The following is a 16,000-nucleotide window of genomic DNA, read 5'->3' on the forward strand; positions in this document are numbered from 1 at the left end:
TCTTTTAAGTCCTTTCCTCCATAATTTTATTCCGATACTCTCTTTGCCAAGAGATTCAGCGTATTCTAAAAGGTTACTCCGGGCCTAGAAATATGGAGAATAAATTGAAGATGGTGCCAATGTGAGGGAAAGGCGCCACCAAAGGTAACGTTTAGTAGTAATAAGCGAACTAGTATTTTAGGGCAAAATGGAATAGAGCCAGAACTTATAAATTTAAAATGTAAAAAATTGCGAAATCTATCAGGACACCGAGCATAACACATCCCCACTCGCAAAGCCAACAACCCTACTCCATTGGGCATCTGCGGCAGCAAAATAGGTCCAATTCTCACGGTTCCTCCTAAATCGACAGTCACTCAACAGTCACTCAACCATCACTCAAGATGTCCGAAAAATACGACTGGCTCGTTCAAATCCCCGTGAACGTGAGCGATATGCAGGCGTGGGCCAACGCCCGAGACGCCCATCTCTCGCACCTCAAGCCATACGTCGCAGATGGAACTATTGTTTTCGCAGGTCCCACCTTGGCAGCACATCCGAAGGGGCCAGAAGACAGGATGGAGATCACCAGCAGTGTCATGATGTTTCGAGCGACGACCGAGGAGGAGGTACGCGCGATCGTCAGCAAAAACGCATTCGTTGAGGCGGGAGTTTGGAACATGGATCACGCAGTGGTGGCACCTTTTAAATGTGGCGTGAGGACAGCGGCTTGAAGATTCGATTAAGCCCTGATCGGAACTTCTAATGTATTTCCAATTACTGTAGAGCTCTGTGCAATGTCTTGTGGCGGTGATTGTTACTTTTCTATATAACTTAATTTGGCTAGAATTAATTTTTGACGAGCTATTAAGTGGAGATTAATTAAAAAAGCACTGAAGGATATATTCTAATTATGTTCCTGATAGAGAAAGAAAACAATCATTAACCACTTCCAGCCTCCGTTATCATCTGAAGTCCATTCTTTTAGTCATAAATTCATATCATCCGGAAGGCAAGACACTCTCCTGCGGACCAGGCGGTTGAAAAGGGAAATCCCCTATGCCTTAATCGCAAGCTTGGGGCCGTACTTGGCCACACGGATTGCAGCGTACAACAGACCAGCAGCGCAAGTCGGTACACCACCAAAGGTCCACAAGCTGTGCCAGTTAAGGGAGTCACCACCGGTCCGCAGGATCGCGCCACTGCTGGGGCCGCTGATGAGGACACCCAGAGCAATAATAGCGTAACCCATACCAATTCGAGTGCCCAGTCGCGACTTATCCTTGGTGAGCATGGCAAGCACATGGGCGGCAAGCCGATCAGAGCACCACTCATAAACCCGGAAAGCAGCGCCATGACGATAATCGCGCCTTTGGAATGCACAACCATCATGAGCAGCATCAGCATACCGGAGATCAAGGAGGCCGGTACGAGAAGGTTGAAGGGACCCATCTTGTCGGCCATCTTGTTGGGGATGGTCCGGCCAAACACAGATGCGGCGTTGAAGATGGTGACCAGGTAAAAAGCGAGGGATTCGTCGGTGATGTGCTCCGCGGCAGAGTAGTAGGAGAGGTAGAACAGGATAACGAACAAGCCCATGTAGGCGACGAGAGAGGTGAGGATGAATGTCATGTAGCCGGCATCAGTGAACGCGGTCGGATCTAAGATGGCGCGAACCTTGGGGGGCTTGACACGGAGCTTCATCACAGATAAGGGGATCAGCAGGGTTCCCAGCGCAATGAATCCAATGACGCGAACAGCCCAAGGGAAGCCGATCTCGTTGATCAGTCGATACAGCACGACGGGATAAATAACACCTCCCAGGGCGGAGCCCGAGGCAGCGATACCCATGGCCATGCCCATCTTGGTGCTGAAGTACTGAGGGATGATAGCGACGCAAGGCACAAAAAGACAGCCGGTCCCGATACCGACCACGAAGCCTTGGGCGAGCAGAACTTGCCAGAAGGTCTTGCAGAGACTGAGCATCATATGCCCGAAGACGACCATGAAACCACCCACGATAAGGAGTGTGCGGAGGAAGCCACGGTCGTAAATCGGGCCGACAAAGAGTCCCACAAACAGCAACATAAAGGCTGCGATCGAGCCAACCCAGGAAATATCAGAAGAACTCGCAGTGAAGAGCACCCCAGACTCATAGTAAGTCTGGTAAGCACCGAACGTGTTGAGGATACCCCAGGTGTTGAAATAGAGCATGAAACTGCCCAAGACATTCAGCCATGCCAAAGAGCCTCCATTGGGTGGGGGAGATGGTCCACCGGCAGGTCTGGATGGAGGTTCTTGAGGCTGTGGAGGTTTAGTATCCATGCTCTTCTCACTCTGCGCCGTTGTGTCGCTCATGGCAGTTTCGTGTTCAAGGGCCAGCAGTTTCTGTTCCAATTCTTCGGATGGATAGGCGGAATTCAGACGTATGGAAAGGAGTGACAGCAGTAACAATAATTATAATATTCTTGATGCAAGCTTGAGATTGTAGTTTGCACGATCCAACCCTCCTGTCGATCTGTTATTCCCTTTATATACAACATTGTCAGTCGGGCTTAGGGTCGGGTCCTCGGGAAATTAACTCCATTTGTAAATCCTCGGAGATACTTGGTGTTTGCAGCCTTCGGAGGCTGTTGGCCATCCATGGATTTTGCTGGTCATCTTCCTCTTAGGGCTTCTGCATGCGCGTGATGAATCATGACCACCAGCAAAAGAAACTCCGAACGTCCAATCATCGCCCCCCACACGGCCCGTGCCGCCCCACTTCAGCCCAACGCGTCAGCATGGCTGTTCTAAGTGTCTAGTAGTTACTGCGAACAAAAACATTTGGGAAAATAGGGGGGAAGATTTTCAAATCCGTGTGTAATACTGGACAACTCATAAAAGGTAGATGTATAGTCAGTTGTGTGCTGACAAGAAAGTTTCCCGCCAAAGATATATATTCTTGTGTACGGCAGCCTCGTTTAAGTTCAAGCCATGACAATCCTTCATCACTAACAAGAACTCCATATAAGATTGTCAGCCCCAGTAAATAATGTCAATATTGTAGATTTGGTGTTATACACCGCTGTATCAAGTCACCGATCTCTATGTACAACCGTTGAAACGCTCCCATAGGGCCAAATTTGCTTACTATACGCCGTACACATCACACAGCTTAACCATCCTTTCCGGCCAACAAGTCCAGGACACCTCGCAACTCCAAATCAGAAAATGATAGTTCCGACCATCGACTCAACGCTCCACCTACCACGGATCCTCTGCCTCCATGGCGGCGGCACCAACGCCCGCATCTTTCGCATGCAATGCCGCGTCCTTGAACGGTTGCTCCGCCCACACTTCCGACTAGTCTTCGCCGAAGCGCCCCTCCCAGCACGCCCAGGCCCCGACGTGACATCCGTATACAAAGACTACGGACCATTCAAAGCATGGCTGCGCGTACGGCCCGAAGACCCAGCCGAGGACGCACACGACATCGTGAGAGCAATCGAGGACTCCCTCGCCGCCGCACGACGCGCAGACGACAGTCAAGGCGCGACGGGAGATTGGGTCGGACTACTTGGTTTCAGTCAGGGGGCCCATCTCGCCGCCGGCATCCTTGCTACACAGCAGGAGCTGCGGCGACGGAATGAGGATGACGAGACTTGGCCGACATTCCGATTCGCCGTGCTGTTGGCGGGACGGGGACCGCTGAGATGGCTTCGTCCGGACCTGTCTATGCCCCGCGGCTTTGTCGATGCTGCGCAGTGTACCACTGGAGGGGAGCCACTGGTTTCCGTGGACTTGTTGCAGGATAATCGTCTACAAATCCCAACTGTGCATGTTCACGGGCTGACGGACCCCGGATTGGAGTTGCATCGAAGGCTTCTTTATCAGTATTGTGATTCTCGCATGGCGACACTTGTAGAATGGAGTGGGAATCATCGTGTGCCGATCAAGTTTCGTGATGCGGCATCTGTGGTTGAGCAGATATTGTGTGTGGCTCAGCAGACGGGTGTGCTAGGTAGAAATTTGTAGGTTTACCGACTGTTAGCTAAGCAGCATGGCGTAGGGAAGTATGATGGGAGATTGTACATATTATAATAGAAATGTTTTATGAAGGGTTAGAACTATACAGTGTCTATCTGAACTTCCTAGTACATACATATTACTGACCATGACTAATTATCGGCTTGTAATGAGAAGCCGATCGACTTGTGGATCACCTCAAAGCTCATATTAAGGGCTAATTAGATGAGAGAAGTCGTAAAACCATACAGCAAAAGCTAAGGTTGGGGCCACCCGATACAGGCTTCGGAATAACTTTATGGATTTAACTTGGAAGCTGACAACAACCGTAAAAGTGGGCCAAGACTATTTGGCTCACCCTACCATACGAACGCCCAGAGCAAGTGGTTATCCGGAATTTGGCAGGTCCCAGAGAACGTTATTCGTGGTTTCTCTGCTTACCTGCATACGAGGGAAGGCTACCCCCGGAGAAACTAAACAGGATATTGTGTGCCATACGCACCGGCTCTATGTTATAAAACTATAATAGTAGCATGTCTGTCAGGCTGTCCAATATATTATAATCAGGAGCAAGATATAGAACAAAGTCTACATAGATAACCTAGGGCGGTTTAAGATATCCCGTTGGTCACGCGGCTTCTCTACTAGAATCACGAGTGATGATCGTCCGTACACAAGAGATGGACACAACCCCACAAATCGCTATCGTGGGCGGTGGCATCGTTGGCCTTGTCCTCGCTGCTGGACTCACGCGGAGAGGCGTCCAAGTCCAGCTTTACGAGCAAGCGCGGAACTTTCGAGAGATTGGTGCCGGCATCGGATTCACGAAGAACACGGTAGGATGTATGGAGAAGATCAACCCGGCTGTCGTGACGGCTTTGCGCTCCGGTGGAGCTGTCAATGTTTCTTTGGACCAGCAGGATCCCAAGTCATATTTGCGGTGGATCGACGGCTATGGCCAGCACCGAGAGGACGACCCCATGTACCAAAAGCCACTCTTAAAGCTTGATGCAGGCATTAAGGGATGGGAGACAGTTCGCCGAGACCAGTTCTTGGAGGATCTGGTCAAAGTCATTCCCGAAGGGGTTGTGCATCTACGGAAGCGACTGGACACGATTGAGGACAACGAAGATGCGGACAAGGTCTACCTGAATTTCACTGATGGAACTAGGGCCGAAGCTGACGCTGGTAAGGTCTGATTCTGTGTCCCCTTTACCCTGTTCCGGTTCGACTAATGGCCATGTCCAGTCATCGCATGCGACGGCATCAAGTCCAGAGCGCGACAACTCCTACTCGGTGTGGATAATCCCGCCTCATTCCCCCAATACACACACAAGGTCGCTTACCGCGCGTTAATTCCCATGGACAAGGTCGTCGCAGCGATCGGCGAATACAAGACCTTCCGCCAACACATGCACGTCGGTCCGAACGCACATCTTATCCATTACCCCGTCAACACGAACACAATAGGAGCCACCGTCGTGGTCTCCGACCCCAATGACTGGCCACAAGACAAGCCTACGACGGCCCGTGCGTCACGCAAGGACGTGTCAGAAGCACTGGCCGGGTGGTGTACTCCGGTCCGCAACCTCGTCGAGCTGTTCCCGGAAGAGCTAGACCAGTGGGCACTCTTCGACCTGTTCGAATACCCAGTGCCAAAGTATAACAAGGGGAGAGTATGTCTGATGGGCGATGCGGCGCATGCATCCAGCCCCCACCACGGTGCCGGAGCTTCTTTCGGTATCGAAGATGCGCTTTGCATGTCCACGTTGATGTCCGAGCTTATTATGGATCTCCGGGAGGTCGGACATCCAAAGCGACTGCATTGCGCACTGCGTTCGAGACATACGACAAGATCCGTAGGACAAGAACGCAATGGCTGGTCAACAGCAGTCGACGCGTGTGCGATCTCTTCCAGCAACCGGAGTGGGCTAACCCGGCCAAGCGGGTCAAGACCGAGTCGTGTTTCGAAGAGGTCAAGGATCGCTCATTCAAGATATGGCATTTTGACTCTGCTGCTATGGTTGATGATACGATTCGCGAATACAGGGAGAGCATGCATTTGTCGACGAAGACGAAGAGCGTTGATGGCAACAATGGAGCGAGCGTGACTAATGGTACCAACCCGGCGTAGTACTTTTGTTTTTTGGAGTCTTATACTTCATTTCCCAATTCTAAGCATGTCTATAATATCAAGACAAAGGCTACATATCATCCAATTAGTATGTAGTTTACAGCTCATGAACCCAAGTAAGTAATTCAATCCTCCGAAAGATAAACAGTGAAAGAAAACACATTAATCACTTCACAAACACGCCCTGACTCCAATAACACACGAAAGCCATGACATCTAATTACAACTCAAGACCTATTTCTCTTCCAACCACAGCGCTTTAACGTCGCGTTTGACCCCCTACCCAAACCCTTAATTTCCTTCTTCAGCGCCTTCCTCTCCTCCTTGGAATATTGGCCGTTCTTCTTGGCCGCTTTCACCTCACGGACATACCCCGTCAAGAGTCCCGAAGCGGTTTCCACCGCACATTTGGTGCACTGGCGCTCATCCGCAATATCATTGAGAGCCACCGTTAGTGCCTGCAGGATCTCTTTGGTTTGGGGCTGTTGAAGCTGACGGTCTAGATGAGGCGTCTGGGACGGCCCATGCACGGTGCAGGATGCCCTAGATGTCTTGTTACGGTTTGTAGATATAAACATGTGGAGGCCTTGGCTTACCCTTGCTTCTCGGAGTAGACGGACGAGGCTACGGAGACGTGGGCTTCCGACTTTTCGTCGCCTTGGAAAACGGTCTTCTGGGTCATTGTGGATTGTTTGGGTTGGAATGGTCTGAAATAATAGATACTTGATAATGGAACTGTTCAGAGTCTTGTGGATGTCTTCTGATAAATTGCAAGAACGCAGAGTAGGGCTTGGTTTATATGTACGAGATGGGTCTGTCGAAAAGGGTAAATATCCCGATCTCGGACATAAGGGCTCGGCCGACCCCTTCGGAGTTTCTTTTCGGTCAGCGTCACCTTAGGCCTACCAGATACCAGACACACCTTCAGTATCTGTCAGGCCGAGACGCTACCTAGCTGCCTATCCTAGACTCATGATGTATGGTGCTCAATATTTGCCATCGGGGATAGCCCTCGGGCAATTCCTCGGAGGTTTAGTAGTACTAGGTCACTACTAACTACGTGAAGTGGAGGGAAGTGAGTAACTACTAGTGACGAAGGTTGTTGTTGCTAATATGACATTCATGATCATGTACTCCAGCCGGCAGTATATAGTGCAAACAGGCAGTGTAGCTTCAGTCTGGCATTCTGGCAAGATGTTGCTGGAAAGTAGAATTTTGTACAAGATATATACGGTCGTCAAGAATAATCACTGATACATAATAGTCTCAGAAGCCTATAGCTGCAGGCACAATCTCCGCATTACGCTGGATCTCAAGCTCCAGCATCCTGGCAAGGTTATTAACAGGCACCATATCACTCAAGGCGGCAGAAATGGCCTTGAACTGCGCCGGGAGCTTGTGGTTGAACGCCTTGCATGAGCGCGAAAGCTCCGCACAGATGAATAGCGCGATCGGTGTGAACGGGTGAATCTAACATTCCGATCAGAAATGGCTGAAAACACTTGGGAGGCTAGTCTTGCCTTGAAAGACCCTATTTGGGACAGCTTTTGTGCCTGGCTGAGCACTCGTTCCGTCGCAATAGCAGCCTTGGTCTCGTAGCTTCCGTACATGTCCTGGTACATTTCTGCGGCTTCAGGCACCGAGTTCAAGGCAGTGAAGAGTACCAGAACTGCGACTTGAGCTAACATGTCGACGAAGATGGATGTGGGGTCAGACGATGAGAAATCGGCAGCGGGACTAGACAATGTCGTCTGGCTCTCTTGACTCAAGATGATGTCCAGTGCTCGATGGCGGACGATACATTCCTGGGATGTAGGGTCCATGATACGTTCCACGTTACATTGGTTTCTGTGGGAGAGGCAGCGTGCGAGAATGGTAAGCATGACGATCGATTTCGCGTAGGGCGATACCTGTTGGTCGGCTTTTCTCGCCATGGCCGGGGCCAGATATTCGGTCGTAACAGCCTGTTGATGTCGGAATGCCGTTTCTGGGGCGGGAAGGCGGGTGAGGATCTACGTACAGCAGTCAGTTATTCGTGCGCTACGTTGGTTACCTTCCTGGATGATGAAGCTAGAGGCTATCACTTGCCATTTGATCGTTTATGGCCAGCGGAAGCCCGTTGACGAGGTTCGCATATCGATCGAGCGTGTATGCTGTCCAGAATGTTCTCCGTCTCTCCTCGGTCTCCACCCAGGAGAGACTGGATGTCTGCCAGGTATTCGGGTTGTCGATCTGATCGAGTTTCAAGAGATGGACGAGATGAAAGCAGCGACCAGCGCTAATCCATCCCTTGCTGGGGTTACTTTTTAGAATCTCATAGAGGACCAGAAGCAGCCGCGCCTGCACCACTTCGATGGGAAGAGCCTCGTTCGGCATGTGTTGCTCCCACACGTCCAGTAAGCAGCAGGCGTGAGTGTATAAGAGCGGTAGGACACCCTGGAACTGACTCCCCATCGACGCGGCCAGCGTTCGCATGGCATATTGTAAGGCGGTTAAGGGCTCTCTTGCGTCTGGCTCGTTGGCTGCCCGCGCATAGTACCGCTGCTGATGGATGATGGGAGCAAAAGGGTAAGCGCGGTCGAAGAAAAGGTCGTCTCTGTGGCCGACAGTTAGTTCATTTCTGCCTTTCTGAAAGTTTTACATGTGCTATAATCCTACAGATCTGCGCGCTCTAAGGCTGACAGCTGGACGGGAAGCTGAATGGGCGTTGTCATTGCCTGGGAGCCCAGTTCTAGTGGGCTTATGCTAGCGTCAATCGGACACGCAGATGACACCGACTTAGGTATATTGCTTGCTGGGGTTAGCGCTGGGGATTGGTATGTACACTCCGGGAAGGGTTCAATATGTTTGCACCATTCGCTTTCCAATTCCAAAGAAGGGATTACCGATGGCCATTTGAGGAGTCCGATTGACTGCGGGTCCAAAAGGAAGTCATCCGTTGAGTCCTGCGAATGTGCGACGCTGGCTTTTTCAATTTCGCCAATATTGACACTTTCCGATTGATCTACCTCCAATACATGTTGGGTAGATGTTGAACTTTGTCGTCTGCTCTGTTGGCCCTCGGAGTTCTCATATAACTGGCGCTCGAGCGATGCTGCACTTCTGATTAGTAGAAAGCTCTCTTCAACAAGTTCACACATGCTTGTGGCCCACCTATGCGCGATCTGAGGATATTGACATGACCCTTCCTCGGGCCTCGAGGTCGCCGCGCCGTATTTGTAATGCATGGTACACCCAGATTGCGACAGGTGCTGCATTGCGGCTGGCTCATATCGCACTTGAGTTTACGTGAACGACATTCTTCGCAGGCAAGGCCTTTATTCTGCCGGCGACTCTTTGTCGGTTCTGCTGTGACGTCGCCCATCGGGACTTGTGGTCGGAGTGATGGCGCTTTCATTAGGGCTGGGTTCGACAGGGATCTCACGTCAATTTCAATCTAAAAGAAGACCTGCGTACGGCGACGTCTCTAACAACGACAAATAAGGCGTGCCAAGTTGCCTCCAAAGCTTGTCATATCTGACCAGCGTAAGACAAGCAATTTTGATGGAATCCTCACACAATTGCTTTCCCTAGCTAGAATCCGTGCTGGTCATTCTGGGAAAGAAGTGGCCCTGTATGTCTATATAATATCTAGAAGCGCGGTGAAAGGACAATTAATCGAATATGAAATCCAGACTATATATCGTCAGTATCTCTATATCTACTTCTTACTACGGCAGTGGATCATATCATCCTAAGTTCGAGGCTGAAGATAATGTAACGGGCCTAATTTTCAGGCCCTGGCAGCAAAACCGCCACGTGGGGACAGATTGCCCCCCGGAAATCCCGAGATTACCAAAATCCATCGTATGTGATTGACAAAGCTATCTCGATCTTAATTGCATGTCTTAATGTTTGTCACATTTCATGCTACACCAATCTTGACTACAACAACCTATCTCAAAATGGCCAAACCGTGAGGCCACGCCAAGAACCTACTAAACCACCGAGGACCCGATTACAATCATATGAGAATTACGTATCCATTATCTGTCGGTAACTGGGTCCCTGACGTTTCTGCCTAATGCCAATATACGAAGTACGTACATGGACACAAGATCCCCCATATCCACGCGAAGGGCTGAGTGGATCCCTCCGCGTGGCCGGATAAGTTGCTTCGCCAAACACCAATTGCAGTGGTGGCCTGATCCAACCTCACGAACGACATCAGCGCTACACCTGCTTGGTCAAAGCGTCTTGGCGCAGATTCATTCTTTGGCTTGTCTTTCTGGCGAATGGGAGCACTGTTGGACAATACTTGCATGCGCGAATTGCCTTTTGTAGTAAGGATTGGCGGGCTGTCAGCGCTAATGGACTCGGCATTGGGATATGCTCCACTTCTGGGAGTTGGATTTTATCCGCTGTCAAGGACGAATCGTAATCATAATGACATTATCTTGGATACTATGCTTGGAGTTGTGCAGGAACTAATGTGTTCTGTGTCAGGGTCGATAAGGACTATTGAATATTACCACGTGGTTAAGCTATTGAAACTGGTTCTGAGGAGTGCATGGCCGGTCCTCTTAACGATAGTATCAACGTCAAGGTCTATTACGGAATGGGTAGCACATTTAACTTGACCTTTCTCTTGATGCTTGGGATTGAGCAGAAGCCTACTATGCTTATTGAACCTAGTGGTAGTGGCGTCATCTTGGTATAAGGCTCCGGACACAAGCCCCGTACCACATACACAACGTTCATCCATACTCACCAAAGCTCACAGTAGGTGACCGGGTGCAGGGTTACACCCTGGAAGCTATTCTTATGGAAGACTTGCAAGACACATAAATGTATCTTGATCATGCTGGTGATGTTGAGTCTTCGGTTGGCTGCCAGCTTGAGAAAACAGAAACCTACAATTTCCACTGCTCTATGCCCTCCACATGTAGTAGGCAGTGCTAAATTGATATCTGGTCCTTCAGGTCCCACCAAACGCATCATAGACGAGAGTTCGCATACAAATTCCCAAACGGGTATCCGGATGCGAAGTCATATCAGCCGTATACTATTGATGAAACACCCGTTAGCGTGTCAAACTATAATGGAACCTACCGAGACCTATCCTCATGTAGCCATGAAGAACTCGGCTGGTTTACACAGTTCCAGCCTCACACAAACGATAGTAGTCTCTACCCAGACCCTGCCAGCTGCTTCCTCGGCGCTTTCCCCCCCTTTCGCGGCGACGGGTTGTCACCACCGCCTCTAAACACCCCATCCCCATCAACCAAGCTCCGCAGCTCCTGCACACCAGTCGCAGCAACAGCCACAGCCACAGCTTTGGTATTGACATACTCCGCCGCAAGCCGTACACTCTGCATTGGATCCCCATGAAGACTCTGCACTAATAACAGTGATTCATCCTCGACAGTCCTCCCATCTGCAACCAGAAACACAGATTCATCCACAACAGTCCCCATGGCGTATTCACGCAGGAACCGGACCACATCATCCAATTCCCACCCATTGAATGGTGACTTGAACGCAGAATCAACCGGGGGATACGTCACAGCATCACGTGTGTATCTGCGCAGTGCCGTCCCAGTGCTTTCTACAAGCAGCAGCGTTGGGGGTGAATTGATGTCAATGGCGTGTGCGTAGGCTTTTGTGAGGATTGAGGTGAGCATCTGGGGTTGTTTAGTCAGGGTTATTACTGTGTATATTTCATGGAAGGTTGGGCGGCCTTATATTCCGTACTTGGGGAGGGATGTCGTGAAGACAGAATATGGGGATGAGGGATTCGCTCATTTGGGTTTATGGGAATCGTTTGATTCGTGTATAGAGAGAGAGTTCGGGAATAGTTTGGTCCACTGGGGATTGAATTTAGTACGGGTTCGTGCTCAAGCCGTGGCTGTTGGGAGTATGGAGACAGACAGGTCCAAAGTAGGGTCAGGTGGGGAGTAGAGTTAAGCCAAGCCCAGTTTAACTCGAAGCCACATGGGGCAAAACGTCCGGGACACGGGTACTGTGTAATAAACGAAATTACATACGCCAGCTTCACAACTAGTAGGGGTGAACGGATGAAACGAACTACTTACACGGGTCTTTGGACACTCCGTGACACGAGCTGAGCAGCTTTTGTTTTTAGGTAATATTGCCACTCAAAGTCTGGGCAAAGCTCCGATGCGCAAGCGACATGGATGGTGTGTGAAACAGTGGTTTGGAGGGGGCCAATCGAGCTTATGTTGACGCGTTGGGAGTCGAAGAGTTAGGGCCAGCTGACACGGAACAAAGATATCCCTTCGGGTTGGCGCGCTCGACCCGTGCCATGAGACCGCTAGACTGTTCTCGGTCTAGTCTGTGACGCTGGGGCTGTATTGGGAGGCGTAATTGTGTATCTCAATTTCTCGCTCTTGGGCTTTGTCTTCTTTTTTTTTTTCCTTTTTTTGGTTTTTTCATTTGTGTTTCCTGTGGTAAACCGGTGGAGTTCTTTGTCGCAATGGGCTCACAGAGAGTAAAAGCTTTCGGTTAAAATTGCCCAAGACAAAACTTAGATACACATGCGTGAATTTTTCTATTTCTAGTACTCTGTAGATAGGGCTTTCCTTCGGATACGGGCACCATGGTTGTCGCTGGTCGCGTTGCGCACGGGTGTGGGCTTGGGTACGGGCGGTGGCATGGGCGTTGGGATACTGGCAACTCGTCGAGACCGGCTTACTGAATCTGTGGGCAAGTCGTACATCTAAATTGGCGTCGGATTCCTGGTCGCAAGGGAGTGGAAATCGGGCTGGTTGCTGCATTCAGGGCAAGAGTACTGAGCTTCCGGGCGATATCGTTCGTAGAGGGTATCTTTTCGTTAGCAATGGGGGGTACAAGGGTCGCAATGGTCGCAATGGTCGCAGGGGTCGCAATCGAAAGGAATAGGGCCAGTGAGGTACAGGGACACCATCACTTAGTTGTCGCGCTCGGGGTCTGCTCTGTTCTTTCTCCGTCGGATACCAACTAAGCCGATCATCTCGGACCAGAAGCCCACTGGTGGGGTGGTTATGCTATTCTCATAGGCGTCAATGGCGGGTCGCTCCCAGACGAGGTCCACCTCGTGAGGTCGGACATAGCGGGTCTTCTTGACGACCTTCCAGAAGATAAACAGGCAGGGTGCTACCAACTGCATCGTGTAGTTGGAGAAGAAGTTGGACACGCTCCATGGCGTGAAGGAGCTATATCCGTAGAAAATGATCACGAAACAGTGAACCGTTAGTGCGATGTAGGCGCCATAGGGCTGGAACCAGCCATAGTAGGGCATCTTCTTGCGGTCCACGCCTTGGGCTTTGCAGGCCCGGTAGTAGTTGATGAACGTGACGGACATGCAGAAATAGTTGATCAGACCACCACCAGTGACGAGGCTGACGAACCAGGTAATGGCCTGGGCGGAGCCACTGCCGACCTGGAGGAAGGAGAGGAAGGGGAAAAGCATCACCACACAGAAGCAATACACCGGCACGCCGGATTTGTTGCAGTAGCGCAAGATACGAGGAGCGCGGCCCTCCAGAGCCAAACTGTAGAGGGATCGCGTGGCGCAATAGGTATACGTATTGCCGGCGGAAAAGATGGAGGTGAAGATCAACGCGTTGACAATATGCGGCAGCACACTGACACCGAGGTTCTCCATCGCAATCACATACGGCGAGGCGGCCGCTGTGCTGCTGTCACCGCTGCCAAAGTAGATTTCAACGAGGGCTGGGTCATTGTAGGCAACCACGATTGAAACAGCGAGTGCACCGATAATGAAGAAGATACAGAATCGATAATACACAGTCTTAAAGGCTGACTTGATGTAAACACTCGGGCGCTGAGCCTCGGCGGCCACCATAGAGATATACTCGGGCCCGACAACGGTAAAGCTCGCGCTCCACAGAGCGGCAAGAAACCCTTCAAAACGACCAAGGTCGCCCTTGGTATGGAACTCAGCGAAAGCACCAGGGTTGTTCCAATGGCGAAAGCATAGGCGTCGCCTTGCGGATTACCGCCGACCATCGTAACGAAGGTGAAGGCGAAGAGAATAAAAATCAGAACAAGCTTGCCTCCGGATAGCCAGAATTCTGCCTCTCCGTAGAATTTAACCGCAAGGATGTTCAACGTGCTATATAAATTCATCTGTCAGTATATGGTTCTAATAGGTCTTTCACTCGCCTTAATGCAGCACTCAGGGATGTATGAGTGCCGAGCGTAATGACAGGACACCGTCCAATAGCAGGATTAGATCGACAAAAGTGGTCCTTACGCATAGCAAATAATAACAGCCGCACAGATACCGGCCGTGGGGCCAGGTTCCGTGACAGTCTCATTCCAGAAAGACATGACCAGGCTGAGCGCCGTGATCTCAAATGGAATCAGGAAAGCTTCATAGAAGAAGAAATTCCACCCAGCAAGAAATCCAAGAGCGTCGTCCACCCAGTAACCAGCGAGGCGGATGAAGCCCCCCGACACCGGCATATATGTATTCATTTCGGCGATCGAGTTATTGACCAGTCCGAGGATGCAGGAATAAAGCGTGTAGGCAATAAACAGGCTGCCAGGGCCACCCTTAGCGAGACCACCGCCAATGCTAATGAACAGGGCCGTGCCAATTGAGCCACCAGCAGCGATCAGCTGGATCTGACGGTTACCGAGCCGGCGATGCAGGGTCCCCATGCTCTCCCCTTCATGGATACTACCACCATCCCCCGACGTGGCGGGTTCAATCTGTGTGGTTTTTTCCTCGTTGAGCCCCATTTTGGCGTTTGCGATGCCAACAGAGCAAGGAGGTGAGGTTTAACGTATTCGGAGCGAAATCCGGGAGGTTAATTCAAAAGATAAGAAAAAAGAGATAAGACAGGAGCAGGAAAGAGAATTGGCATAGGGTATTGGATTGGGATAAGACAAGAGATGCGGGGGAATGAGCGAGCATAATCAAAGAAAGTTGACGTGACTCTCTCTCAGCGTGCCCTATTCAACTGGTGTCGTACAGAAGGAGAATTCTTGTTCGCAGTCAACAAGAGTGGGCGATGCTGCGATATTTAATCTTAACACGACGCTAGGCAGTCCTCGTTATTTTATTTTATTTTATTTTATTTTCCCGGGTCCTGCAGCTAAGCAATGACGCAGCGTATGCAGTTTACCGGTGGTATCTAAGGAAGGTTATCTTGGCCATTGACCGATCTCTCCAGCCAAGCCCTAAGGCCACCCCTACCACTCGACGGCCGTCCCTCTCACACCCTGCATGTTACATTTCCATCCTGGCTTATGCCCCATTATTCACAATTCCAGTAACTGGTCACACCCCTACCATTATCCAGGGATCTGTGAGCGCAACAAGAAACGCCAGCCGTAGGCGGGCCAGTCAAAGCCGTTGATTGCCCCGTGGCCAAGCCGCTTATCGTGTCTGAGAGCCGAACGATCCAAACTTCCAATGCTAGCGTAAAAGAAAGAGTTACTCCGTGCTATCTGAAAACGCCAAAGGGTCCCAGCCAATGGTGATATCATGATTTAAGATTTTCACCTCGACGGGACAAATAGCCTCGAATAGGTAAATTGATACGTATCTGTAGAAGGTTTACCAGACTGATAGAGAATAAGTTCGAAGGACAGGCTTTCCTCCAAACTTCCAAATATTCCACAAGATAGACACACTGAGTTCCTGGTAATATAACTAACCCAAGAAAGGGAACCCGTGCCAGGGGCCGGTAAATTGGATACACAGACTGGGTGGATGGACCAAGGAAGCAACGTAATTTCGGGAGGTTGAAAGATGGACCCATATTTATCCTATCCAATAACATTGTTTCTTGATTGAGCGATAGTGCACTAGCAATACGAGAGGGTGTGGGGGAGAAGAAAGAACAGAAAAAAATAAAAACGCAAAAA

General features: G+C 50.4%; 7 protein-coding genes across 7 annotated transcripts; 2 read left to right on the forward strand and 5 right to left on the reverse strand.

Annotated features, from left to right (window-relative positions):
* Positions 1-383: 383 nt before the first annotated feature.
* On the forward strand, positions 384-713 carry ANOM_008139 (YciI family protein; the record flags this gene model as incomplete). Its single annotated transcript, XM_015553395.1, has 1 exon — positions 384-713. One exon carries the CDS (start codon positions 384-386, stop codon positions 711-713), a length of 330 nt encoding a protein of 109 aa, XP_015404823.1.
* Positions 714-1,036: 323 nt separating this feature from the next.
* ANOM_008140 (putative MFS monocarboxylate transporter) lies at positions 1,037-2,337 on the reverse strand (the record flags this gene model as incomplete). Its single annotated transcript, XM_015553396.1, has 2 exons — positions 1,037-1,309; positions 1,363-2,337. The coding sequence occupies 2 exons, from the start codon at positions 2,335-2,337 to the stop codon at positions 1,037-1,039; spliced, it is 1,248 nt and encodes a 415-aa protein (XP_015404832.1).
* Positions 2,338-3,192: 855 nt separating this feature from the next.
* Positions 3,193-6,121, forward strand: ANOM_008141 (uncharacterized protein; the record flags this gene model as incomplete). Its single annotated transcript, XM_015553397.1, has 4 exons — positions 3,193-3,992; positions 4,604-5,175; positions 5,236-5,727; positions 5,790-6,121. The coding sequence occupies 4 exons, from the start codon at positions 3,193-3,195 to the stop codon at positions 6,119-6,121; spliced, it is 2,196 nt and encodes a 731-aa protein (XP_015404833.1).
* A 227-nt stretch (positions 6,122-6,348) lies between these two features.
* On the reverse strand, positions 6,349-6,803 carry ANOM_008142 (uncharacterized protein; the record flags this gene model as incomplete). Its single annotated transcript, XM_015553398.1, has 2 exons — positions 6,349-6,664; positions 6,718-6,803. 2 exons carry the CDS (start codon positions 6,801-6,803, stop codon positions 6,349-6,351), a joined length of 402 nt encoding a protein of 133 aa, XP_015404835.1.
* Positions 6,804-7,387: 584 nt separating this feature from the next.
* Positions 7,388-9,518, reverse strand: ANOM_008143 (Zn(II)2Cys6 transcription factor; the record flags this gene model as incomplete). The annotated part of the gene is made up of 5 exons (XM_015553399.1): positions 7,388-7,531; positions 7,597-8,133; positions 8,246-8,717; positions 8,780-9,215; positions 9,275-9,518. 5 exons carry the CDS (start codon positions 9,516-9,518, stop codon positions 7,388-7,390), a joined length of 1,833 nt encoding a protein of 610 aa, XP_015404836.1.
* A 1,771-nt stretch (positions 9,519-11,289) lies between these two features.
* ANOM_008144 (uncharacterized protein) lies at positions 11,290-11,905 on the reverse strand (the record flags this gene model as incomplete). Its single annotated transcript, XM_015553400.1, has 2 exons — positions 11,290-11,784; positions 11,855-11,905. 2 exons carry the CDS (start codon positions 11,903-11,905, stop codon positions 11,290-11,292), a joined length of 546 nt encoding a protein of 181 aa, XP_015404831.1.
* A 1,144-nt stretch (positions 11,906-13,049) lies between these two features.
* ANOM_008145 (general amino acid permease AGP2) lies at positions 13,050-14,869 on the reverse strand (the record flags this gene model as incomplete). The annotated part of the gene is made up of 3 exons (XM_015553401.1): positions 13,050-14,048; positions 14,075-14,237; positions 14,379-14,869. 3 exons carry the CDS (start codon positions 14,867-14,869, stop codon positions 13,050-13,052), a joined length of 1,653 nt encoding a protein of 550 aa, XP_015404834.1.
* Between the last annotated feature and the right edge of the window lie 1,131 nt (positions 14,870-16,000).

Source organism: Aspergillus nomiae (assembly GCF_001204775.2).
Source record: "Aspergillus nomiae NRRL 13137 chromosome Unknown contig00239, whole genome shotgun sequence".
In the NCBI taxonomy this organism is placed as follows: domain Eukaryota; kingdom Fungi; phylum Ascomycota; class Eurotiomycetes; order Eurotiales; family Aspergillaceae; genus Aspergillus; species Aspergillus nomiae.